The following is a 19679-nucleotide window of genomic DNA, read 5'->3' on the forward strand; positions in this document are numbered from 1 at the left end:
AGGCTGTTCTAGAACTCCCTTCAGATCAGGCTGGCCTTGAACTCACTGAGATCCACCTGCCTCTACCTCCAAGGTGTTGGGATTAAAGGAGAGTACCACTATGCCAGGCAACTGTAGACTCTAACGATGGAGGTGATCCAGGATGGGCCATTCATCCAAAGTCCTCAAGAGGTGTATTGTGCATGTGTGCATGCGTGCATGTGTGCATGTGTGCATGTGTGCATGCGTGCATGAGCATCAGGAAGCTATTACTAGAGACCTGCGCTTTAAAGTTAGGCATGTGTGGGTGTGGAGACCCAGTCTATGCTCTGCATTACCAGGGCTTTCTGGGCAGAGGTGGGGGTGGGGTAGGGCAGTGGGAGGGCAGTTCCCCTCTAGATTGTGTCGCGTCAGATGGTGGCTTGGCCGGTGTTTCCTGGGACTCCCTTACACCTAGGCTTTGTCCTTCCTTTTCTCTTTCATGTCTTTTTTATTTCTCTGTTCCACTTTCACTAAGTAGACATTTTCCTAGTATATTGTTTTAATCCATTTGTTAATTCTTAACTATTTTAAATTACTTTCTCAATAACTGCTCTAGGGGTTATAATGGATTTTTTCCCCCATCATCTGCCTCAATTAATGCTAACTTAATTCCGAGACAGAGGAACTGCTCCAATATAATCTAGCTCTCATCCTCTCACTTGGAGAAAGACTAGGAAGAACACTGCTGGGGGGTGGGGGTGGGGCTTGGGAGAACACGATGAACTGTTTGTAGTTTAATTACAAACACCGATATAGCAATGTAACGAGCCATACAGAAGCTTGGAAAGCCAAGGGCAAGGTCATGATAAACAACAGTTTTATTGAACACTGTGCCCAAAGCTCTATACATCACAAGCTAATAGGATCACAGTCCCTCAGGAGGTCCCCGGGGAGGGGCGGGGGCAGGCCAGAGGCCCTGTGAGCATCATCAGGCCACAGCCACCTCCCCACACACACTCCCCCCACCCCCACCCCCACCCCTGGCAGCACCAGCGAGGCAGGTGCTCTCTAGGGCTGCTTCTCCTCGGCTGAGATGATGCTCAGCAACTCTTGAATAAACCTTTGTTCCTCCTCACTGACATATGTCTCAGCTAGGCTGAGGGCTTTCATGGCATATTCCTTGGCCTGAAACAGAATTGAAGGGCTAAGTGGAAGCGGCCTCAGGAAAGAATAACAATGAGAAACTGATTTTGTGTTTAGATCAGAAACTGGGGAGTTTCACCTGAGCGTCCCCCTTTTCAGGGGGCCCTGGGACACCCACTACCACCTCTGCCCTTCAATGCCTCTTTCCTGCTTTCTCTGGTTCTCCGGCATACATTAATGCTTAAGATTCTGTCACAAGCAGCTGAGTGTGGGGGTGCACACATGTAATCTCAGCTCTCAGGTGCCGGCCCTGCTTTGCCTCTGTCCTTGGAGTATCCAGGCACCAAAGCGGGTCTGGCCAGAATGAAAGGAACAAGGCTTGTCGGGGTGGGTGACTTCATGAGACCTTGGTACAACTGAGTGAGGGCCTGGGAGAGGAGGCCTTCTCCCTGAGGAGTCTCAGTGTTACAGCTCTTCTCTAGGTGAAGAGAGGAGTGAAACAGCTCTTCTAGATAGCACTCTGTGAAACAGCGCCTCTTGACTTGTGGATAACAAGGGCTATATAACCCTTGGGAGTAGGTAGGGTTTCCAGGGAGGTTGTATACACTGTTGGCTGGGGCTGCGGTGCTGGGCATGCTTTATTTGCATGAAGAGCCAGTCCAGGTAATTTGGCCATCAAGGCTGATGGAGGTGGTAGAAGTGGGAGGTCAGTAGGGCTACAGACCCCCAGGGGCATGCAGGCCTAGAACAGCTAGGGAGTGACCCTTACTCTTGCTGGTCTCTAGATGACATTGGACATATCTGGACCTCACTCTTGCTTCAGGCCCATGTTGTGCCCACTCTGCTACCTGCCCCCACCCTCCTAACCTCCCCCTCCCACTCTCCCACAACCATGCTCCTTTGACCCAAACTCAGTAGGATCATTAAATTCAAGGTCATCCTCAACTATATAGTAAGTTTGAGGCCAGCCTAGGCTATAGGAGAGCCTGTCTCAAACAACCCCCCCAGTACCATCGTGTTCCTCTTATTTACTGTGCACATCGTCTTTCCTGCTCTGTGTAAGTTTCACAAGGACACAGGTTTTTGTGTATGTCGGTCCCTGGCAGATAGCAGCCAGCTGACAAATAGAAAGGGCCGAGAGGATAGAAACCAGAGACTGCCCTGAGATAGATATCCCAAGAAGTCCCTGTCCAAGTCAAAACTCTGGGCCCCAGGGGTCTCCGGGATATTTTACTTCTAGCACCAGTGAGCCCTCTGGCTCCTGACTCTGGTCCATGGCTCAAGACCATCCCTGCTAGCTCTCACCCTGCTAAGGAGGTGTACTTGTCTGTCCTTATCTGGTCAAGTCAGGTGAGCTTTCCCTAGCTGGGAGAGAAGGTCACCCACCCAGACAAGCCTCATTCCTTTCATTCTGGCCAGACCCGATTTGGTGCCTGGATATTCCAAGGACAGAGGCAAAGCAGGGCCTGCACCTGAGAGCTGAGATTGCATGTGTGCACCACTACACTCAGATGCTTGTGACAGAATCTTAAGCATTAATGTATGCCGGAGAACCAGAAAAAGCAGGAAAGAGGCACTGAGCGCAGAGGTGGTAGTGGGTGTCCCAGGGTCCCTTGAAAAGGGTGAAGCTCAGATGAAGAATGGCCCTGATCAGACTGACCTGTGGCCCTGCCTGTGAGAGACTGTCCTGATTGGTGATTGACGTGGGGCTCAGGCCGCTGTGGCAGCGCCATCCCTGAAGGGGTGGGCCTGGATTGTATAAGCATCGTTCCTTCATGGTTTCTGCTTCAGTTCTTACCCTAACTGCCCTCAAGGGTGGACTATGATGGAGGTGGAAGCTGAAATAAACCCTCTTCTCTGCCAAGTTGCTTTTGGTCATGGTGTTTGATAAAGCAACAGGAATCAAATGAAGAGGGTGGGGACTCTGCAGTTTTAGACATGGAGGAAATGAGGTGTTGAATCTCAGTATTCAGATGGGCTCTTCTGTCTAAGCACCCTTAATAACCCTGACACCCTTAGCATGCTTTGGCATGATGACTCCCCCCACGTGGACCCTGACCTGTAGAAAAGGGTGTTAGCCAATGTTAATTTGAAAATTTGTTGACACTTTTCCTACTCACTAAGTCTTCCAGAAATCCAGAATTAGCACCCCTGTTCTGTGCTCCCACAGTGCCCCGAGCTTCGCTGTCACACCTCTTGTGACCATACTGAACTCCTTCAGACCCTTTACAGCAGCCTTTACCAGGTTCCCAGTGCTTAACAAGGTGTGTTGATGAAAAGGAGGGAGGGGATGAAGCTGTGAGGTGGGATTCCCTATGCTGCCCACACGGAAAGGCCTCACACACACTCCACCCCTCACACACACACACACACACCTCACACACCCCTTACACACACCCCACCCCTCACACACTCCCCACCCCTCACACACACGTCCCCCCCCCACCCCACCCCCCACACACACCGATCACACTCGCCCCACCCCTCACATGGCCCCACCCCACTTCTGCTCTATTTTTCTCTATAGCATGTTTTACTGTCTGAGATGATAGTACACATATACATATCTAATTATAGTAGCCAATTTCCTCCAGAAGTCCTAAGTTCTACAGAGAAGTAACTTCTCTGGCTGTTTGCTACCGTCTGCTCCATTCTGGGCAGAAAGTCTTTTAAGTGGTAAATGCTTGGTAAATTCTTCAATGGATGAATCAATCAATAATAGCCTGAGATAGCCCAGTTACTGTCTATAAGACATTGGGGACATAACCAAACCTTGTGTGCTACAGTTTCCTTCTCTATAAAGAAGGGATTATAATGAAACATGCCAGCCATGGAAAGAGCTTTGGCCAGTGGCTGGCATCCCTTTTAACCGTTACATGGCAGTTCCTGTCTGCCTAAATCCTCACAGCTAAAGGGAGCTGGGACACGGCTGCCACATCAGCCTACACAGGATCCTCAGACCTTTCCTGCATGCAGGTTCCTCCTCCCTGAACTGACTCCCAATTTAGTTCCTCCATGCAGCTCTGGAAGATACCTCCCCAGCCCCAGAGAGGAAATCCAGAGTCCATTACACGACCAGACTGGAAATGCTACAGAGGGAAAGCCTGGCCTGGAGCAGTGGGCAAAGCAGCAGAACTGAACGTCTAGATGCTCTGCTGTCTCTCCATCTAGACAGGCGCTGTTCTGAGGGAGCTTACCTTTGAATACTCCAACATCAGATAGTAAAGTATGCTCAGGGTCTTCAGAATAAGGATGCTTTTTTGGGGCGCTTTGGTGGAAGTAGATTCTTGAATGATCAGGATTGAAGTTAGGATCCGAATGGCTTCTGCTTCCTGGGCTTCATCTACATTGGAAGAGGAGAAAAGAAACACAAGCCTTGCAGGCTTTGTGGGGGGGAGGGAGTTGGGGGTGGCTTGGGGGCTTCCCGGGTAAGAAAATTTGCTATGTGACCACAAAGACCTGAGTTCAGAAAACCAGGTATGGCTGTTTGGCCTGTAACCCCAGTGCTGGGCAGGAACAGAAACAGGAGGCTTGCTGGAACTGGCTGTGTGGGACAGGCTGCATACATACACACTCACATACACACACTCACTCACACACATGTCTGTCCTTGCTCTACACACTAAGCCTGCTGCAGCCTCCTCACCCTGGTCCTAGAGGAGACAGTGCACACACTGCACAGTAAGATCCCCAGCAGTGGGAAGTAGGGTGGCTTCCTACAGCTCTCTAGCTCTGTCTAGCAGCTCAGTATTGGAGTGAGCACAAGTGCCCAAAGCTGCTAAGGTTTCTCTTTCAGAGGCTGAGATCTCCTGAGCTCCTAATACAGGGAACTGGTCAGGTCAGATTCCCTGGGCCCCTTTTAGCCCCAGCTCCAGTTGCAGCCCCCTCATTCCTCCTCCAAAGATCAAAGGCAGCTGACCAGCAGCCTGTCTGTTCCCCACCTGAGTTTCTTTGTTTCCCCCAGAGATTTTTTTCTTTGGTTGTTTATATTTTATTGAAACATGGTCTCATGTAACCCATACTGGTATCAGACTTGCTTTGTAGCCCAGGCTGGACTTAGACTTCTGAACCCCTGCCTCTCCCTCTTAAGTGCTGAGACTATAAATGGCTTCTTCCCAGAGGCTTTTTGTTTCTGTGATAGTAAATTAATCGTACTTTACTATCTGATGTTGGAGTATTCAAAGGTAAGCTCCCCCAGAACAGCTCCTGTCTAGAAGGAGAAGTCACCATTTACTGTGCAGTCATTCTGGGCTGGCACTGAAGAGCACATGTGTAAGCAATAAGCTTAAAGAAAAAGGCAAAAACCGAGAACCCATGATGCTAAGCATGGCTATCTGAGTGTGGCTACCGGTGCAGGGCTATGTTTCTACTACAATGGGAACCACTTTCCTGGTGAGGAAACTGAATGAGGTTACTAACTTTCACATACACACAACCTCAACTTAAAGTCTTGCCCTCAAAGTCACCCTTTCAGGGCCACCCACCGATCTTCACGCTTTCATTCTGGGAGTCCTGTTAGAATTTATACTTGTGGCATGTTCCTTTGTGGTGCCAATGGGTTCTGCATCATCATCATACCAGGAGGGGGGTGACTTTCGAGTGGAACTAGATTCCCCATCTCTTTACCATCTCAGAGGGCAATGGCCACACACATTGTTACCAATATGCAGCCCTTTGCTGGACCTTGGGGTGGAGATGGCTCAAGTCTGGCCCTGCCACTGAGGACCTCACACCCTGAAAAGGAGGGAGACCTTGTCAGGAGGAATCAACAAAGCAGCTTCTGGGGGGCTGGCAAGATGGCTCTGTGGGTAAGAGCACTGACCGTTCTTCCGAAGGTCCTGAATTCAAATCCCAGCAACCACATGGTGGCTCACAACCACCTTTAATGAGATCTAACGCCCTCTTCTGGAGTGCCTGAAGACAGCTACAGTGTACTTACATATAATAATAAATAAATCTTTGGGCCTGAGTGAGCAGGGCTGACCAGAGTGAGCAGAAGTCTTAAATTCAATACTCAACAACCACATGAAGGCTCACAACCATCTGCACAGCTACAGTGTACTCATATACATAAAATAAATAAATCTTAAAAAACAAAAACAAAGCAACTTCTGCACAGAGCTTCACTGGGCTTATGTATCCTGGAGGGAAAAAGAAGAAATAGATAGGTAGTAGGTAGAAACCACCGGGGTTTAGTAGGGGGTCCTTTTTTTCTCTAAGTCTGCCCTTACTAGCCTGCTGAGGATTATGTGTGACAGTGGTACAAGCTCTTTAGCCCTATGTCTCCATCTTCTCTCCATCTCCACAAAGGAGAAAGTGGTGCCGATGGGCTCCGTGAGAACAGAGAACAAGGCCTGAGTGTTAGGGAGGAAAAGCCGCTGTTCTGTTTGCTAGACCTGCCACTTACCCAAGCCGGTGTCGTTCACAAACTGTTTGCCCAGTAGATCTGTTTGCTGGGAACGGGCCTCTAAGAGGGCTTGGTAGTGACTGTTGAGATATGTATACCAAATCTCCGAGACCTGTTGGAAAAGCAGGGGGACCAGACCAGCAGGTCAGGGTCAGCCACTCACCAGCCAGTTGGGAACATGCTGTCCAAGGCCAGCATGTTTCCTGAGTCTGGAGTTCTCACTCTTACTGCACTTGGAAGCAGAGGGAGCCCCGGAGTCCAGACAAGGGCTGGACAGGCTCATCAGAGGCAGCCCTGCCTGGGTCTAGGGTCAATGGCTACTGTGGTAGTTTCAATAGGTTTGGTCCCCATAGACTCATGTGTTTGAATGCTTGGCCCACAGTGAATGGCACTATAGGAGGTGTGGCCTGGTTCCAGTAGGCGTGTCACTGTGGGGATTGGCTTTGAGGTCTCTTATTATTCAGCTTCACCCAGTATGGAATTCTAGTCTCCTGGCTGCCCTTGGATCAAGATGCTAGAACTTTCAGCTCCTTCAGCACCATGTATACCTGCACACTGCCATGCTTCCCTCCATGATGATAATGGACTGAACCCTTCTGAAACTGTAAACCAGTCCCAAGTGAATGTTTGGCCCTGGCGTCTCTTCCGAGCGATGGAACCCAAAGACAGCTCCCATTGTGAAACATGTGAGTATTACTCCTATCTACGTGTGAATAAACTCAGGCTTGGCGAAGTCACCGACACTTAACTTTTGGAAAGAGCTGACAAATGGCCCAGGCTGGCTGCATACCCAGTTCTGTCTGACTCCAAAGTTCCCTGGTGTTCAGCTACACCAAAGCACCTTTTTCTAAGACAGAGAAGTCCACAGTCACAGCGTGATGGCCTCTATCCCACACAGAAACGGTTGCTGCCTAAGTGAGGATTATTGAATGAATAACTGGCATTTGCAGATACTGGAAAGTTTTTACATAGAAAGAGTTTGAGAGGCAGGAGAGAAAGCTCAGCTGAGAAAGTGCTAGGTGAGCAAGCATGAGGACCCGAGTTCAAATCCCAGCACGCACTGAAAATAAGTGCAGTGACACAAGCTTGTAAATGCTGGTGTTGGGGAGCAGAGACAGGAGGACCCCTGGGGCTTACTGGCCAGCCATTCTATAGCATAGAGAGACCCTGTGGATGGCGTCCGAGAAATAACACCCAAGGCTCAACTATGACCTCCACATGCAAGCACACACAGCTACACACATGTCTATATATACAAACACAAACATGCACACACACACACACACACACACAAAGAATTTTAAGCTGGGCATGGTGGTACACAGCTTTAATTCCATCACTCATCAGGTAGAGTCAGAAGGATCTCTGTGAATTTAAGGACAGCCTGGTCTACATAGTGGGTTCTAGGTCAGCCAGGACTAGCTAGAGAGACCTTGTCTATAATAATAATAATACAAAAAAACCAACAGAGTCAACTAACCTGGGCCCACAGTAGCTCACAGAAACTGAGCCAACCAGGGAGGCTGCATGGGACTGACCTAGGCTCTCTGCACATATGTTACAGTTGTATAATTTGGTCTTCTTATGGGACTCTTAGCTAAGAGTAGGGGCAGGGCTGTCTCTGACTCTGTTGTCTGCCTTTGAGACCTGCTGGGCTGACCTTTCTCCCTACTGGGCTGCCTCGCCTAGACTTAATTGGAGAGGATCTGCCTAGTCTTACCGCACCTTGATTTGCCATGGCTGCTTTACACGCAGGGGAGGCCTGCCCTTCTTCTGAAGAGAAAGGGAGAAGGAGTGGACGGGAAGAGAGGAGGTGGGGGGAGGGGCAGGGAGGAGAGGAGGGAGGGGAAACTGCAGTTGGAATGTAAAATAGATAGGTAGATAGACAGACAGATAGACAGATAGAACATCAGGGGGCTAGAAAGGGGCCTCAACAGTAAAGGTGACTGCCACCAAGTATGATAATGAGACTTCCGTCTCCAGCCCCATTTGGTGGATGAAGAAATGTCAGTGTGACACGGTGCATGTGCACAGACACTAAAAGGAAAGGACCGGATCCTATTTTAATAAGATCCAGGGGAGCTGTTTGTGTTTTTAAAAAAAAAAAAAAAAGTTAATATACTAATAAATATATGTAAGCATAATGTTAAAAACTTAAATCTACACTTACTTATGAGGGGGTGGGGAGCTGGGGGTGCAGGTGCTGCAACACGCATGGGGAGGTCAGAGGTCACCGTTCAGGAATCCATTCTCTCCTTTCACCATGCGGGCCCTAATCAAACTCAGGATCAGGCTTGGCGCCACCATACTTTATCTGCTGAGTCATTCCACACAATGAATTTTAAAACATTTTCTTGTTCTTTGACCCTTTGAGAGGCTATTGTCCTCTCAATGTCCCTTTAAAAAGGTCTCCTTTGGCCAGGCAGTGGTGGCTCAAGCCTTAATCCCAGTACTGGGAATCAGAGTCAGGTAGCTCTGTGTGAGTTCAAAGCCAGCCTGGTCTCTAAAGTAAGTTAGTTCTAGGACAGCCAGGGCTACACAGAGAAATCTTGTCATGGCAAAACAAAATGAATTTTTTTGTTGTTTTTTTTTGGGTTTTTTTTGGTTTTTCGAGACAAGATTTCTCTGTGTAGCCTTGGCTGTCCTGGAACTCACTTTGTAGACCAGGCTGGCCTCGAACTCAGAAATCCGCCTGCCTCTGCCTCCCGAGTGCTGGGATTAAAGGCGTGCACCACCACGCCCGCCTACAAAATGAAATTTAAAAATAAAAATGAAATAAAGTTTTTCCTTCTGTATAGTATACCTCCATACTCCTTCTTCATTGACTGCATGGGTCTGACAGAGCCTGCCGTGAGCTCTCTGTGAGCCTCTCTACAGATGCTAAGGATTAGCCCATGTTAGCATTAGACAAAGAGAGGGCACTGGCTGTGTAAGATGACGTGTCAGTCAGCCTCTGAGCATCTCTGCTGTGGGTTTCCCACAATGGCCGGGCATGAATGCCAGTGCTGAGATTCCACATCCCCCCAGCTTACCTTTGTATACAGTGTGTCAGCCAGCTCCATTTTCTTAAGGCCATAGAAAATGTTGGCCAGGTGGAAGTAGCCTCCTGAGGTCCTGACGTCTTCTGTCCCATATGCACAACTGGCAAAATAAATCTATCACAGGAATAGGAGAAGGAGCCTGAATCCCTTGAAACCATTTAATTCATGAAAAAAAAAAAAAAAGGCATGTGTCCATAACACATGGAAAAAACCTTCATTACAGCCTGATGTGGAAATGGACTAGGGTCCCGAGCAGACATTTCTCTAAAAGACACATGGATGGTTAATAAGCATGTGACAAGTGACAAGTGCTAGACACTAACCATCATTCAAGGAAAACAAAACAAAATCACAACAGTCTCATCCCTCTTCATAGTGGGTAGGACAGCTTTGTTCACAAAGAAAATGGCAAGAGCACTGGGAAAATAAAAGCCCGGCCATGGGCTGGGATGGATGAACCATGCTGGAGCCTCTGGGCAGCAGCTGGCCAGATCCTCAACAGGATAAACATGGAATTGCTGTGTGGCCCAGGAATGCGTACCTTCCCAAGAAAACTGGGCACACATGACCACATGTGAACAGACTGGTTCATGAATATCTGTCACAGTCATTCTTACCAGTCCCAGGGCAGAAACAGCACACACATCCATTGTCTCAAGAGTGGACAAACGACCTGTGCCCTAACCAGGGTAGACTGCTACTTGACAACAGAAGACATGAGCTGTGGCTCAGGATAGATGGACTACAAGCACTATGCAGGGTGAGCGCAGTCAGACAGACTCTAAACTCTGCCTGCAATTCTCCCTCTGTGAAGAGAGCATGCCTGTGCTGATGGCACACAACTTTAATCCCAGCCCTCAGGAAGCAGAGGCAGGCAGAGCTATGGGAGTTCAAGGCCAGTCTGGTCTACAGAGTGAGTTTCAGGACAGCCAGGGTTACACCAAAAATTCTATCTCAAAGGGAGGAGGGGGAGGAGGAAGAAAAAGGAGAAAAGAAAGAAAGAGAATTAAGGGAGGGAGGGAGATCGATCTATGTAGACAGAGACCAGCTGCCTGGGGTTGGGATTTGAGTGGAAATGACTGCAAATGGAAATGAGGGGCTTCTCTGAGTGATGAAAATGTGCTCCTGGTTGTGTAGCTCTGTACTAAAACTTACATGAAAATGAGTGATTTTGTAGTTTGTATCAGTGAAGTAAGTGTGTGTTAAAGAAGGGGGAAGACATATAGGTGTGAAAGCGAATATCTGTAATCCCAGCACTCAGGAGGCCGAAGCAGGATGGTGCTGAGTTCAAGATCAACCTGGAATATAATAAGACCTTGTCTCAAAAGGGTATCTCGCAACAGTGTGGCGTGCACCTTTAATCTCAGCACGTGGAAGGCAGAAGCAGGCAGATGTCCATGAGTCTGAGGTCAGCTAGGATACATAGTGAGACCCTGTTCAAAAAGAAAGCAAACAACAACACGTGTGTGTGTGTGTGTGTACTCAGGAAACATGGTTTTGAGGTTTTGATCTAATTCCTAATTGTGTGGTCAGCACAAGACAGAATGTGCCTCTGCTTAATTAACTGAAGGATTGGGGGGGGGGGGGGTAGAGACAAACATAAATGAAGAAAACTTGCCAGGCAGTGGTGGCCGCACGCCTTTAAGCCCAGCATTCAGGAGGCAGAGGCAGGCAGATCTCTGAGTTCAAGGCCAACTTGGTCAACATATCAAATTCCAGGACAGCCGGAACTATGTAATAAGACCCATTCTCTCTTTAAAAAAAAAAGTCTTGGTTAAGGGCTTGGACAAAAACAGATGACATAGGGCTGCCTGAAGTCACTCAATGGAAGAGTAACTGGAGATATGGAAGTCACAAAAGCAAGAGGGCCAACAGAGCACCAAGAACAGCAATGGCACCCCTGTACCTCAGAAAACCAGAGGAGATGGCATAGGTAACAGAGACCAGCCAGAGCTGGAGCTATGGCCACTAGACAGGAGCTGTATCCAGAAAGGAAAGCTGACTGTTCCACCAGAACTGGGGCGGGGGCCACCCACCCCCTCCCCCACTGTAACCCCCTCCCCTACCCTCCTGCTGTGCCTCCCACTCTTCAGTCCCTAGCAAAGCCAGACAGTGATGGTGCGATGGCGTCCAGGACAGCCTCCCAGGGCAGAGAGCTGCACACAGATGGCCTTGAGGAACAGGGAAGAGTCTAAGGTGAGCACAGAGGCAGGCAGCCAGAGGAGGCCAGAGGAAGGCTGCCTGGAGGAGAGGTGAGCTTAGAGACTATAGAAAGGGCCCATGGGAGTGCAATATGACCCAGCCTAATCCGGGTCAGGGGCAGGAACTCTGTCTGGTACTATTTTCCAGCCCCAAAATTTGACTAGGAACTCCGGAACTGGAGAAGAACAGCTCATCCGACACCCGTGTCTCACGTTTGTACGGGTTTATGGATTGTAAGTGCTTTCTTATAGATCTGGCTCATTTAAATTTAATAACTCTGAAGAAGAAACGTTAATATTATTTTTAACAAATAGCCACAAAGTCCAGTGTGTACAAACATCTATTATTAATCTCTGCAATGCACTGATGTGGTTGGGACCGGTTTATGATTTGTGTCTTACATGTGATGAAAACGGTTAAATAATTTGTCACAGAACTAGCATTGCTGGAAGCAGAAGCACAACCCCTCTCCCCTTAGCACTGTGCAGTTCTGTCTCTCCAGATTAGCCTCAGACATCTGTGGGGGCGGGGGAGGCGGGGGGGGGGGCTGGCCACATTTGCATAGCTAGGAAGTAGACAGTCTTGAACTGGGGTCATTAGAGCTGAGTTCTTGCTGCTGCTCCCAAAATGGCCAGCATAAGCAGTGTTAGAGAAACGCTCAGCCAAGAGAAACACTAAACAGAGCCATTCTTGGAAATACCCAGGTGTTTTCAGTGAGCTTGCTCACATCATTAGCCAGATGGTACCGGGCTTCATCGAGGTTTTTCTTGGCTATGTAGAGAAGGCCCAGGTTCCGATGCAGTAAAGAGTAGGTGGCGTTACTACAGTCAGTTGACTTGAGGACGGTCCATTGGGCTTGGGATAGATATTCTTCAGCCTGCACTATCCGGCCCAGACCTGCCAAAAGTCATTTGTAAAAGACGTATAAGCCAGGCATGGTGGTGCATGCTAATTCCAGCACTCAGGAAGCAGAGGCAGGAGGATTTCCTGGAGTTCCAGTACAGCTCAGGTATCTGTAGAGATACCCTATCTCAAAAACCCATAAATAAATAAATAAATAATAATTCATATTTTAACTAAAGAGTATATAATGACATATGGGTTATCATACATTGGTTTATTCATCGATACAAATATTTATTAGTGCCCAAAGTTGCTCGTGAACGTTCATAGCAATCCATCCATAACTGATGCTCATGAGTGAACTGTGATTAGTCATAAAAAGAATATTGCCTGTATATATGCTACAGAGAACAGCTTGAAAACAGCATGCTATGTGAAGCCAGACCCCAAAAGCCACATATTGTCAGACTCCATTTATGTGAAATGTCCAGAACAGGCACACACAGAGAGAAGGGACTTAGTAGTGGTGGGGGTGCATCAGAGAGAGGAAGAGGTGAGGATGTTTAACAAAGGGCAATGACGAACAACTATATGGATTTTTAAAGCTAGGGGAGTGTTCTAGAATTGAATAGTAGTGAGTTATACAACCTTCTGAATATATAACCTTCTGAATATATAATTACATTGTACCTTAAAAGGATGAACTTATAGATTGTGAATTCTCTCTTTCTACAGATATATACAACGCAGAGAGAGCGGGGAAGAGAGAGATACACTGGGATGTTAACTTTTATTGATGTATTTATTTGGGTAGCTTTTTGTTTTGCTTTGCTTTAGACAGGGTCTCTGTAGCTCTGGTCTTGACCTCTATGTCTACCAGAATGATCTTGAACTCACAGGGATCCTCTTGCCTCTGCCTCCTCCGTGCTGGGAAATAAGGGTGTGCACCATCAGGCTAGGTTTGTACAAACCTTTACAAAGATTTATTTTATATTGATTATGTGTATGTGGGGGTCGGGTAAGTGCACGTGCATACTGTTCTTGGAAAGGACAGAAATATGATGTCAAATTCTCTGTAACTACAGGCAGTTATGAGACATCTAACAAGGTTGCTGGAAACTGACGCCCTGTGCACAAGCAACATATACATACTTCATTTTTCTCTGCCTGGTTCTTCTCACAGAGGCAATACTAAAGAAGAAGGTCTCAAGGCCGAGCTGCAACTGCATCTAAACAAACATCGGTCCTGAAGGAAAAGGCATTCTAGGGAAAGGGCACCACAGGCTTCGGGTTCAGAGAGCCAGACTAAATCTATAACTAGCAACGGAGTGAGCAGGGCATCAGGAAAACCAGGACAAGAGGGAGAAGTTTCTGAGTGAGTGACTTAAAAAGAGATTCAGAGTTAGAGAGACAGCAGGTAAAAAACCACGACATGCCCAAAGCCAGACAGCCTGAGTTCTATCACTGGGACCTACACTGTGAGAGAAGAGAACTGACTCCCTCTGACCTCCACATGAGGGCCATGGCACATATGCCTGTGAATACATACACATAAATAAAATTAATTAAGGTTAAAAACCAAACAACACAACCTAGACTTTGGAGATAGGGAAAGGCTTCCAGACCAAAGACGAGAAACCTTGATCTGAGACCTGAAAGACAACAAGGAATTAATTAGGTGTAAAGGAAGAAAGAGTCTCCTCCAGGACTTGAGAGAAGGTATCTTAAGTGGAAGAAAGAACACAGCAGGAGAGAGATGCCATTGGGGGCCTCGGACTGGGTAGGAAAGTGTCCTTTTGGGCATGCAATGGGATCACATTGCTCAGTGAAGGTGAGATTGAAGACAGCCTCGGAGGACATGGAGAGAGAGAGCAATTAGCGAGCAGGTGGTCGATGCTGGGACTTTGGCTTAAATGACTTTTTCAATGATCTGTAGTCAGTGTCAGGGTGCACAGAGTCTGGGCTGCACTTTCTGGCCTGGCGTTCTGCCCACAGTCTAGAATAGGGTATCAGACCTCAGCAGGGTGAGGAAGGCCTGTAAGTACAAGACCTGGTACAGGGAGCCAGAACCAAATGTCTAAGGACAAGATCCATGCAGGAGTCAGCCTCGAGGGAGGGGACAGTGCTCACACAGAGGGGAGGTCATCTTTGGGAGTGGACGCATAGACTGGAGGAAAAGGACTGGTTCAGCTTCTGGAAGCCCATTATACATACAAACACATCAATGGCCATGGAAGCCATTGTGAGAGAAGCGGCCCGAAGATATGAAATGAGAGATTGGGGCCGGGCGTGGTGGCGCACGCCTTTAATCCCAGCACTCGGGAGGCAGAGGCAGGTGGATTTCTGAGTTCGAGGCCAGCCTGGTCTACAAAGTGAGTGCCAGGACAGCCAGGGCTACACAGAGAAACCCTGTCTCGAAAAACCAAAAAAAAAAAAAAAAAAAAAGAAATGAGAGATTGGACTGAAGATGTGGTTCTATACACGCACCCATGTCATATGCATGAGATTGCTTTTCTGTAAAGCACTATAAAAGTTTTGTTTATGACAAGGAACTCAAATCTTTTTATCTCCCCCGCCCTGTGAAAACCTTTATGGAAATGTTTTGCTCTCCTAACACAGTTAAACATTTGTTCCCACAAAAGCCCTGCTGTATTCTTTTTTTTTTTTTTGGTTTTTCAAGACAGGGTTTCTCTGTGTAGCCCTGGCTATCCTGGAACTCACTCTGTAGACCAGGCTGGCCTCGAACTCAGAAATCCGCCTGCCTCTGCCTCCCAAGTGCTGGGATTAAAGGCGTGCGCCACCACACCCTGCTGTATTCTTGAAATTTAATTGATTTAAATGGCTCCTTCACACTCTCCTTCAAACTAGCCAGTTGCAGCAGACTATGAAGTCAGACCGCAGCCCTTGGGGAAAAAAAACACGGTCAGCACCCAAGCTAGACTAAAACCCAGTGACCTTCCTGCTTGCACACCAGGTTTGGGTCCTGGGCTCGCTGAGCTACGTTCACCTTGTTTGTGGGTTCTTTTGTGTGATGCTGAGATTATCTGTGTCTAACGTGAATGTGACATGTACTGTGTTTACACACCCATCCCTTAATTCTGTACACTCATTAGCTCCAGCACAGGTAGGATCCCATAGCAATGAGTCCGTTTGATGAACAGCTTTTCGTGTCCAGATTCATTTTCTGTGGAAAAATAAAAATAGAAGGGATGGGGTGTTCTAGGAGATACTGTTTCAGAAAGCAGGGTGCTCAAAAAAAAAAAAAGTGGAGATATTTCAAAGAGCACGGAGATAAAAAGCCAGCTTGAGTGGTCAAATCAGGGACAGTCTGAACACATGAATAGTACTAACTGTAGTGAGTTAAAAACCCAGTGGCTAAAACAGGGAACCAGGAGTCACAATAAATGTCTATAAATGAATGAATACATTGCGAGTTTGGTAAAAATGGGGTGTTTACATGACTCCAAAGTACCACCTCATAAAACAAAACTAGAATTAGCATGATTCGTGACAGAGAAGCAGACAGCACCACTGTAGTAACGGTGTGACAGTGAGCACTTGAGAGCACATCTTCTACTTGGTGGAAGGAGATGCTGCCTGGTTCTAGAAGTGCAAATAAAGCCAACTACGATCTCTAAACAGAGCTCAGCTGCATGGCATCTAGACACTGTAGCTGAAGTTGCTCTCAAACTCCTACCTTCCTGCCTCCACTCTAGACCTTACGTCTGGACTTTCCATCTAATACATTGTGATTGGTGTTGCCTGTGGGTTAACATCAGTAATGGGAAAATTGTGTCTGTTTATACACGGATTGAGAACACACTGTCACCTCTGTGACATTCCTGTCCCCAACAAGGACACAGCAGACAAACCCAACTAGGATGCTTTATATAATGATTAGCAAGGCTGAAGAATTGGCTTGGCAAATTAAGAGTACAAAGGGTTCAAGTCCCAGCACCCACGTGGCTGTCTCTAACTCTGATTCCAGGGGATCTTGTGCCCTCTTCTGGCTTTCTCAGGTACTAGGAACAGTAGGTAGACAAACATACCTGCAGGTGAAATACCCAGATACGTAAAATAATGTATATATTTTTAAATTGGCTAATGATCTCTGAAGTCAAGAGAAACAAGGGAAAGCTGAGAGACTATTTCAGAGAGATTTAACAAATAGCGGCACGGGAGGAAATGTGTCCCTGAGTTGTGACTCTTTCCGATTCTGGTACTTTGGGGGTTATAAACACATTTTCAGGGAAGTCTGAATGAAAGGCTTCCCTGTGCTTATAAAGGGGGAGTTTGGTGGGAAATGTACACTAGAGAGTTCCAGACACAGGGACCCCTCTGCCTTCAACAGCAAGGCTTGGATGGGGCACTTATACCAACAACAGCTTGACCTCACTTTATTTTCAAAGCTGGGACTGGCATCCAGGACTCTACATATGCTAGGTAATGTGTTTTACTGCTGAGCCATAGTCCTAGCCTGAAGAATGATATTCAAAATGGTGGCTATTAAGATATATATGATGCCTAAGACCCTGTAGATGCTCAAGAGTATGAACCCTTCTCAGAATGCTCATCTGTAGCAGCCGTCAGGCAGGTGCCTGCTAAGCATGTGCTCTCACTCTCAGGGTGGCGGGTTCCCATTTCTGAACTATGACTTTGACCCTAGGGAACAAGGGTAGATGCCACATTCCAACTAAGTTAGCAAAATTCTGTCCTCTGGGAATTTGTAATGGAAGTCAGATGCTAAGCCATTTCTGCTTCTCAACTTGAATCCAGAGGACATGCAGATGTAGCTAGATCTGATATCTGAGGATAACTGTCTCCTGCAGTGAGGAGAGGATGTTAAAAATTTAGTCTACAGATAGGCACAATGACGTAGATACATACAGAGGAGCAGAGACAAGAAAGAGGGCTGGGGTGTAGATGAGTTGGTAGAGGGTTGGCCTACCATGAATTAAGACCTGGGTTCAATCCCCAACAACACATATCTTGGGAATGTAGTTTTGGCCTGAAATCTCAGCACTGGAAGGAAGAGTGGTGGGGGCAGGAGGATCAGAAGTTCAAAGTCACCCCTTAAGCTACCTAGTGTGCTTGAGGTCTGACTGAATTTTGTAAGGGGTGCTTTAAAAAGGAGAGGGAAAAGAAGGGACACTGGAGAAAGAATGAGAGCCCTGTAACTTTCCTATAACCCCCTAGGGACACCCTAACAACCTAAAGGATTTCTTCCCTTTGTCCAGGACAGCTGGTGGGGATTTCTTTTTGTTGCTTTGTTTTGTTTGTGACAGAGTCTCCCTATGTGGTCCTAGCTGTCCTAGAACTCTCTATGTAGACAAGGGTGGCCTCCTTCCTCTGCCTCTCAGTGCTGGGATTAAAGGCGAATGACTCCAGGCCCAGCTTGAGTGGATTTCTGTCAGCTATGCCTATAGCCTTCATGCCCCTATGCCAGACTTCATCCCATCCCCCTCTTCCACAAAGGGTGTCTTGCCCCTGTCAAAGATCCACAGCACTTCAATGGGCTCCGGGGGTCTAAGGTCAGTTCCACTCACCAAGGCTGGCCTCAGCCAGGAGCAGGTAAGCAGGCACGAGCTCCACTGAGCTCAGGCCGTGCACGTTCATGCGGAAGCGAAGGGAGTGCAAAGCTGCAGGGACCGCATCTTCGTGTCTTCCTTCAAAAAGATATTTCTGGGCAACAGTGTAGCAGAATTCAATCAAGTGCTTCTGTGGAAGGCAGAATAGGCACTCTGAGATTACGCAAAAGGCAAGGTGGAAGCGCAGGTAAAGCCAATGTCTGGCTGGAGGGAGTTGGTGACCCTGCCTGTACAAGGATATGAGCTTCAGGGGTGTAGTGGATAAAAATGCAAACTTGGGACAGTGAGGCCAAGGTCCAGGAACAGACATCTTTCGTTATAGTTCAAAACTTGGCAGACAGGAGTGTTGGACATGGGCTCTCAGATGACAGCACACACAGCAATCCTGTAGCTCTTTTCAATGTTGTATTTCTATACTCTTTAAAGACAGGATATGGAGTCCAGGATAGCCTCAAACTCACTATGTGGGTGAACATGTGCCAGTACCCAGTTTTATATGATACCAAAGCTCAAACCTAGGGCTTGTTGCTTGCTAGCCAAGCCCATACCAACTGATGTACACCCCCAGCCTAATTTTAATAAAACTTTAATTTAGAAAGCTATAGATGGGGGCTGGAGAGATGGCTCAATGGTTAAGAGCACCGACTGCTCTTCCAAAGGTCCGGAGTTCAAATCCCAGCAACCACATGGTGGCTCACAACCATCCGTAATGAGATCTGATGCCCTCTTCTGGTGCATCTGAAGACAGCTACAGTGTACTTAGATATAATAATAAATAAATCTTTAAAAAAAAAAAAAAAGAAAGCTACAGATGACACAAGATGACGCCTTTATAACCTAATATATTCTTTTTTTATTCACTTATATTTTAAATATCTTAATATGCCAGTGGTTCTCAACCTTCCTAATTCTGTAACACTTTAATATAGTTCATGTTATGGTGACCCCCTCCCCAGCCATAAAGTTACTTTCATTGCTACTTTATAACTGTAATTTTGCTACTGTTATGAATCATGATGTAAATACTTTTGGAGACAGAGGTATGCCAAAGGGGTAGCTTTTATTTCCTCAGAGAAAGTAATGAGCTGAGAGCCATATCTAAGCTTTATAAATACATGGCTTAGGTTGAGCCCAGGTCTATCCCTAGGCTTAAGCCTGGAAGCTTCTAGCCTCTGTACATTCTAATCTTCAGTTTCCAGCCTCTGTCTGCTAACCTAGGCCTAGAATTCTTTAGCCTACTTAGACTTACTACTGAATAAACTTTCTGAACTCTGGCTGGCTGGTTCAACTCAACTGTTCTGGCTCAAATGCCTCTCCAAGCTGACTGATTCAAATTGGCTTCTCTTGGCTTCTGGCTGAATTGCTCTCCTTGGAAAAGACTGCTTCTGAATTGCTCCAAACTAACTGAACTGACTGAACTGAACTGTCTCTCCCTCCCTGCTTTGAAGTAGCCTCTTCTATCTGTTCTCTGAGAGTTGGGCAGATCTGATCTCT

The 19679-nt window shown here is 47.2% G+C and overlaps 1 protein-coding gene across 2 annotated transcripts in view; it reads right to left on the reverse strand.

Annotated features, from left to right (window-relative positions):
- Window positions 1-993: 993 nt before the first annotated feature.
- Window positions 994-19679, reverse strand: part of Zmynd12 (zinc finger MYND-type containing 12) — a 32529-nt gene continuing 13843 nt past the window's right edge. The window contains exons 3-8 of one of the 2 annotated variants that reach the window (XM_021161358.3): window positions 18144-18315; window positions 12482-12651; window positions 9544-9666; window positions 6512-6623; window positions 4302-4447; window positions 994-1146 (exon numbers count right to left, since the gene is read on the reverse strand). In XM_021161358.3, the coding sequence (XP_021017017.1) occupies window positions 1030-1146; window positions 4302-4447; window positions 6512-6623; window positions 9544-9666; window positions 12482-12651; window positions 18144-18315 (840 nt within the window). In that variant the 3' untranslated portion in view covers window positions 994-1029. Of the gene's footprint in view, window positions 1147-4301; window positions 4448-6511; window positions 6624-9543; window positions 9667-12481; window positions 12652-15701; window positions 15782-18143; window positions 18316-19679 lie in introns of both variants that reach the window. The other variant, XM_085839018.1, reaches the window with a different exon arrangement.

The sequence above is a fragment of the Mus caroli genome, unplaced genomic scaffold (assembly GCF_978045245.1).
Source record: "Mus caroli unplaced genomic scaffold, Mus_caroli_1 scaffold_6, whole genome shotgun sequence".
Classification (NCBI taxonomy): domain Eukaryota; kingdom Metazoa; phylum Chordata; class Mammalia; order Rodentia; family Muridae; genus Mus; species Mus caroli.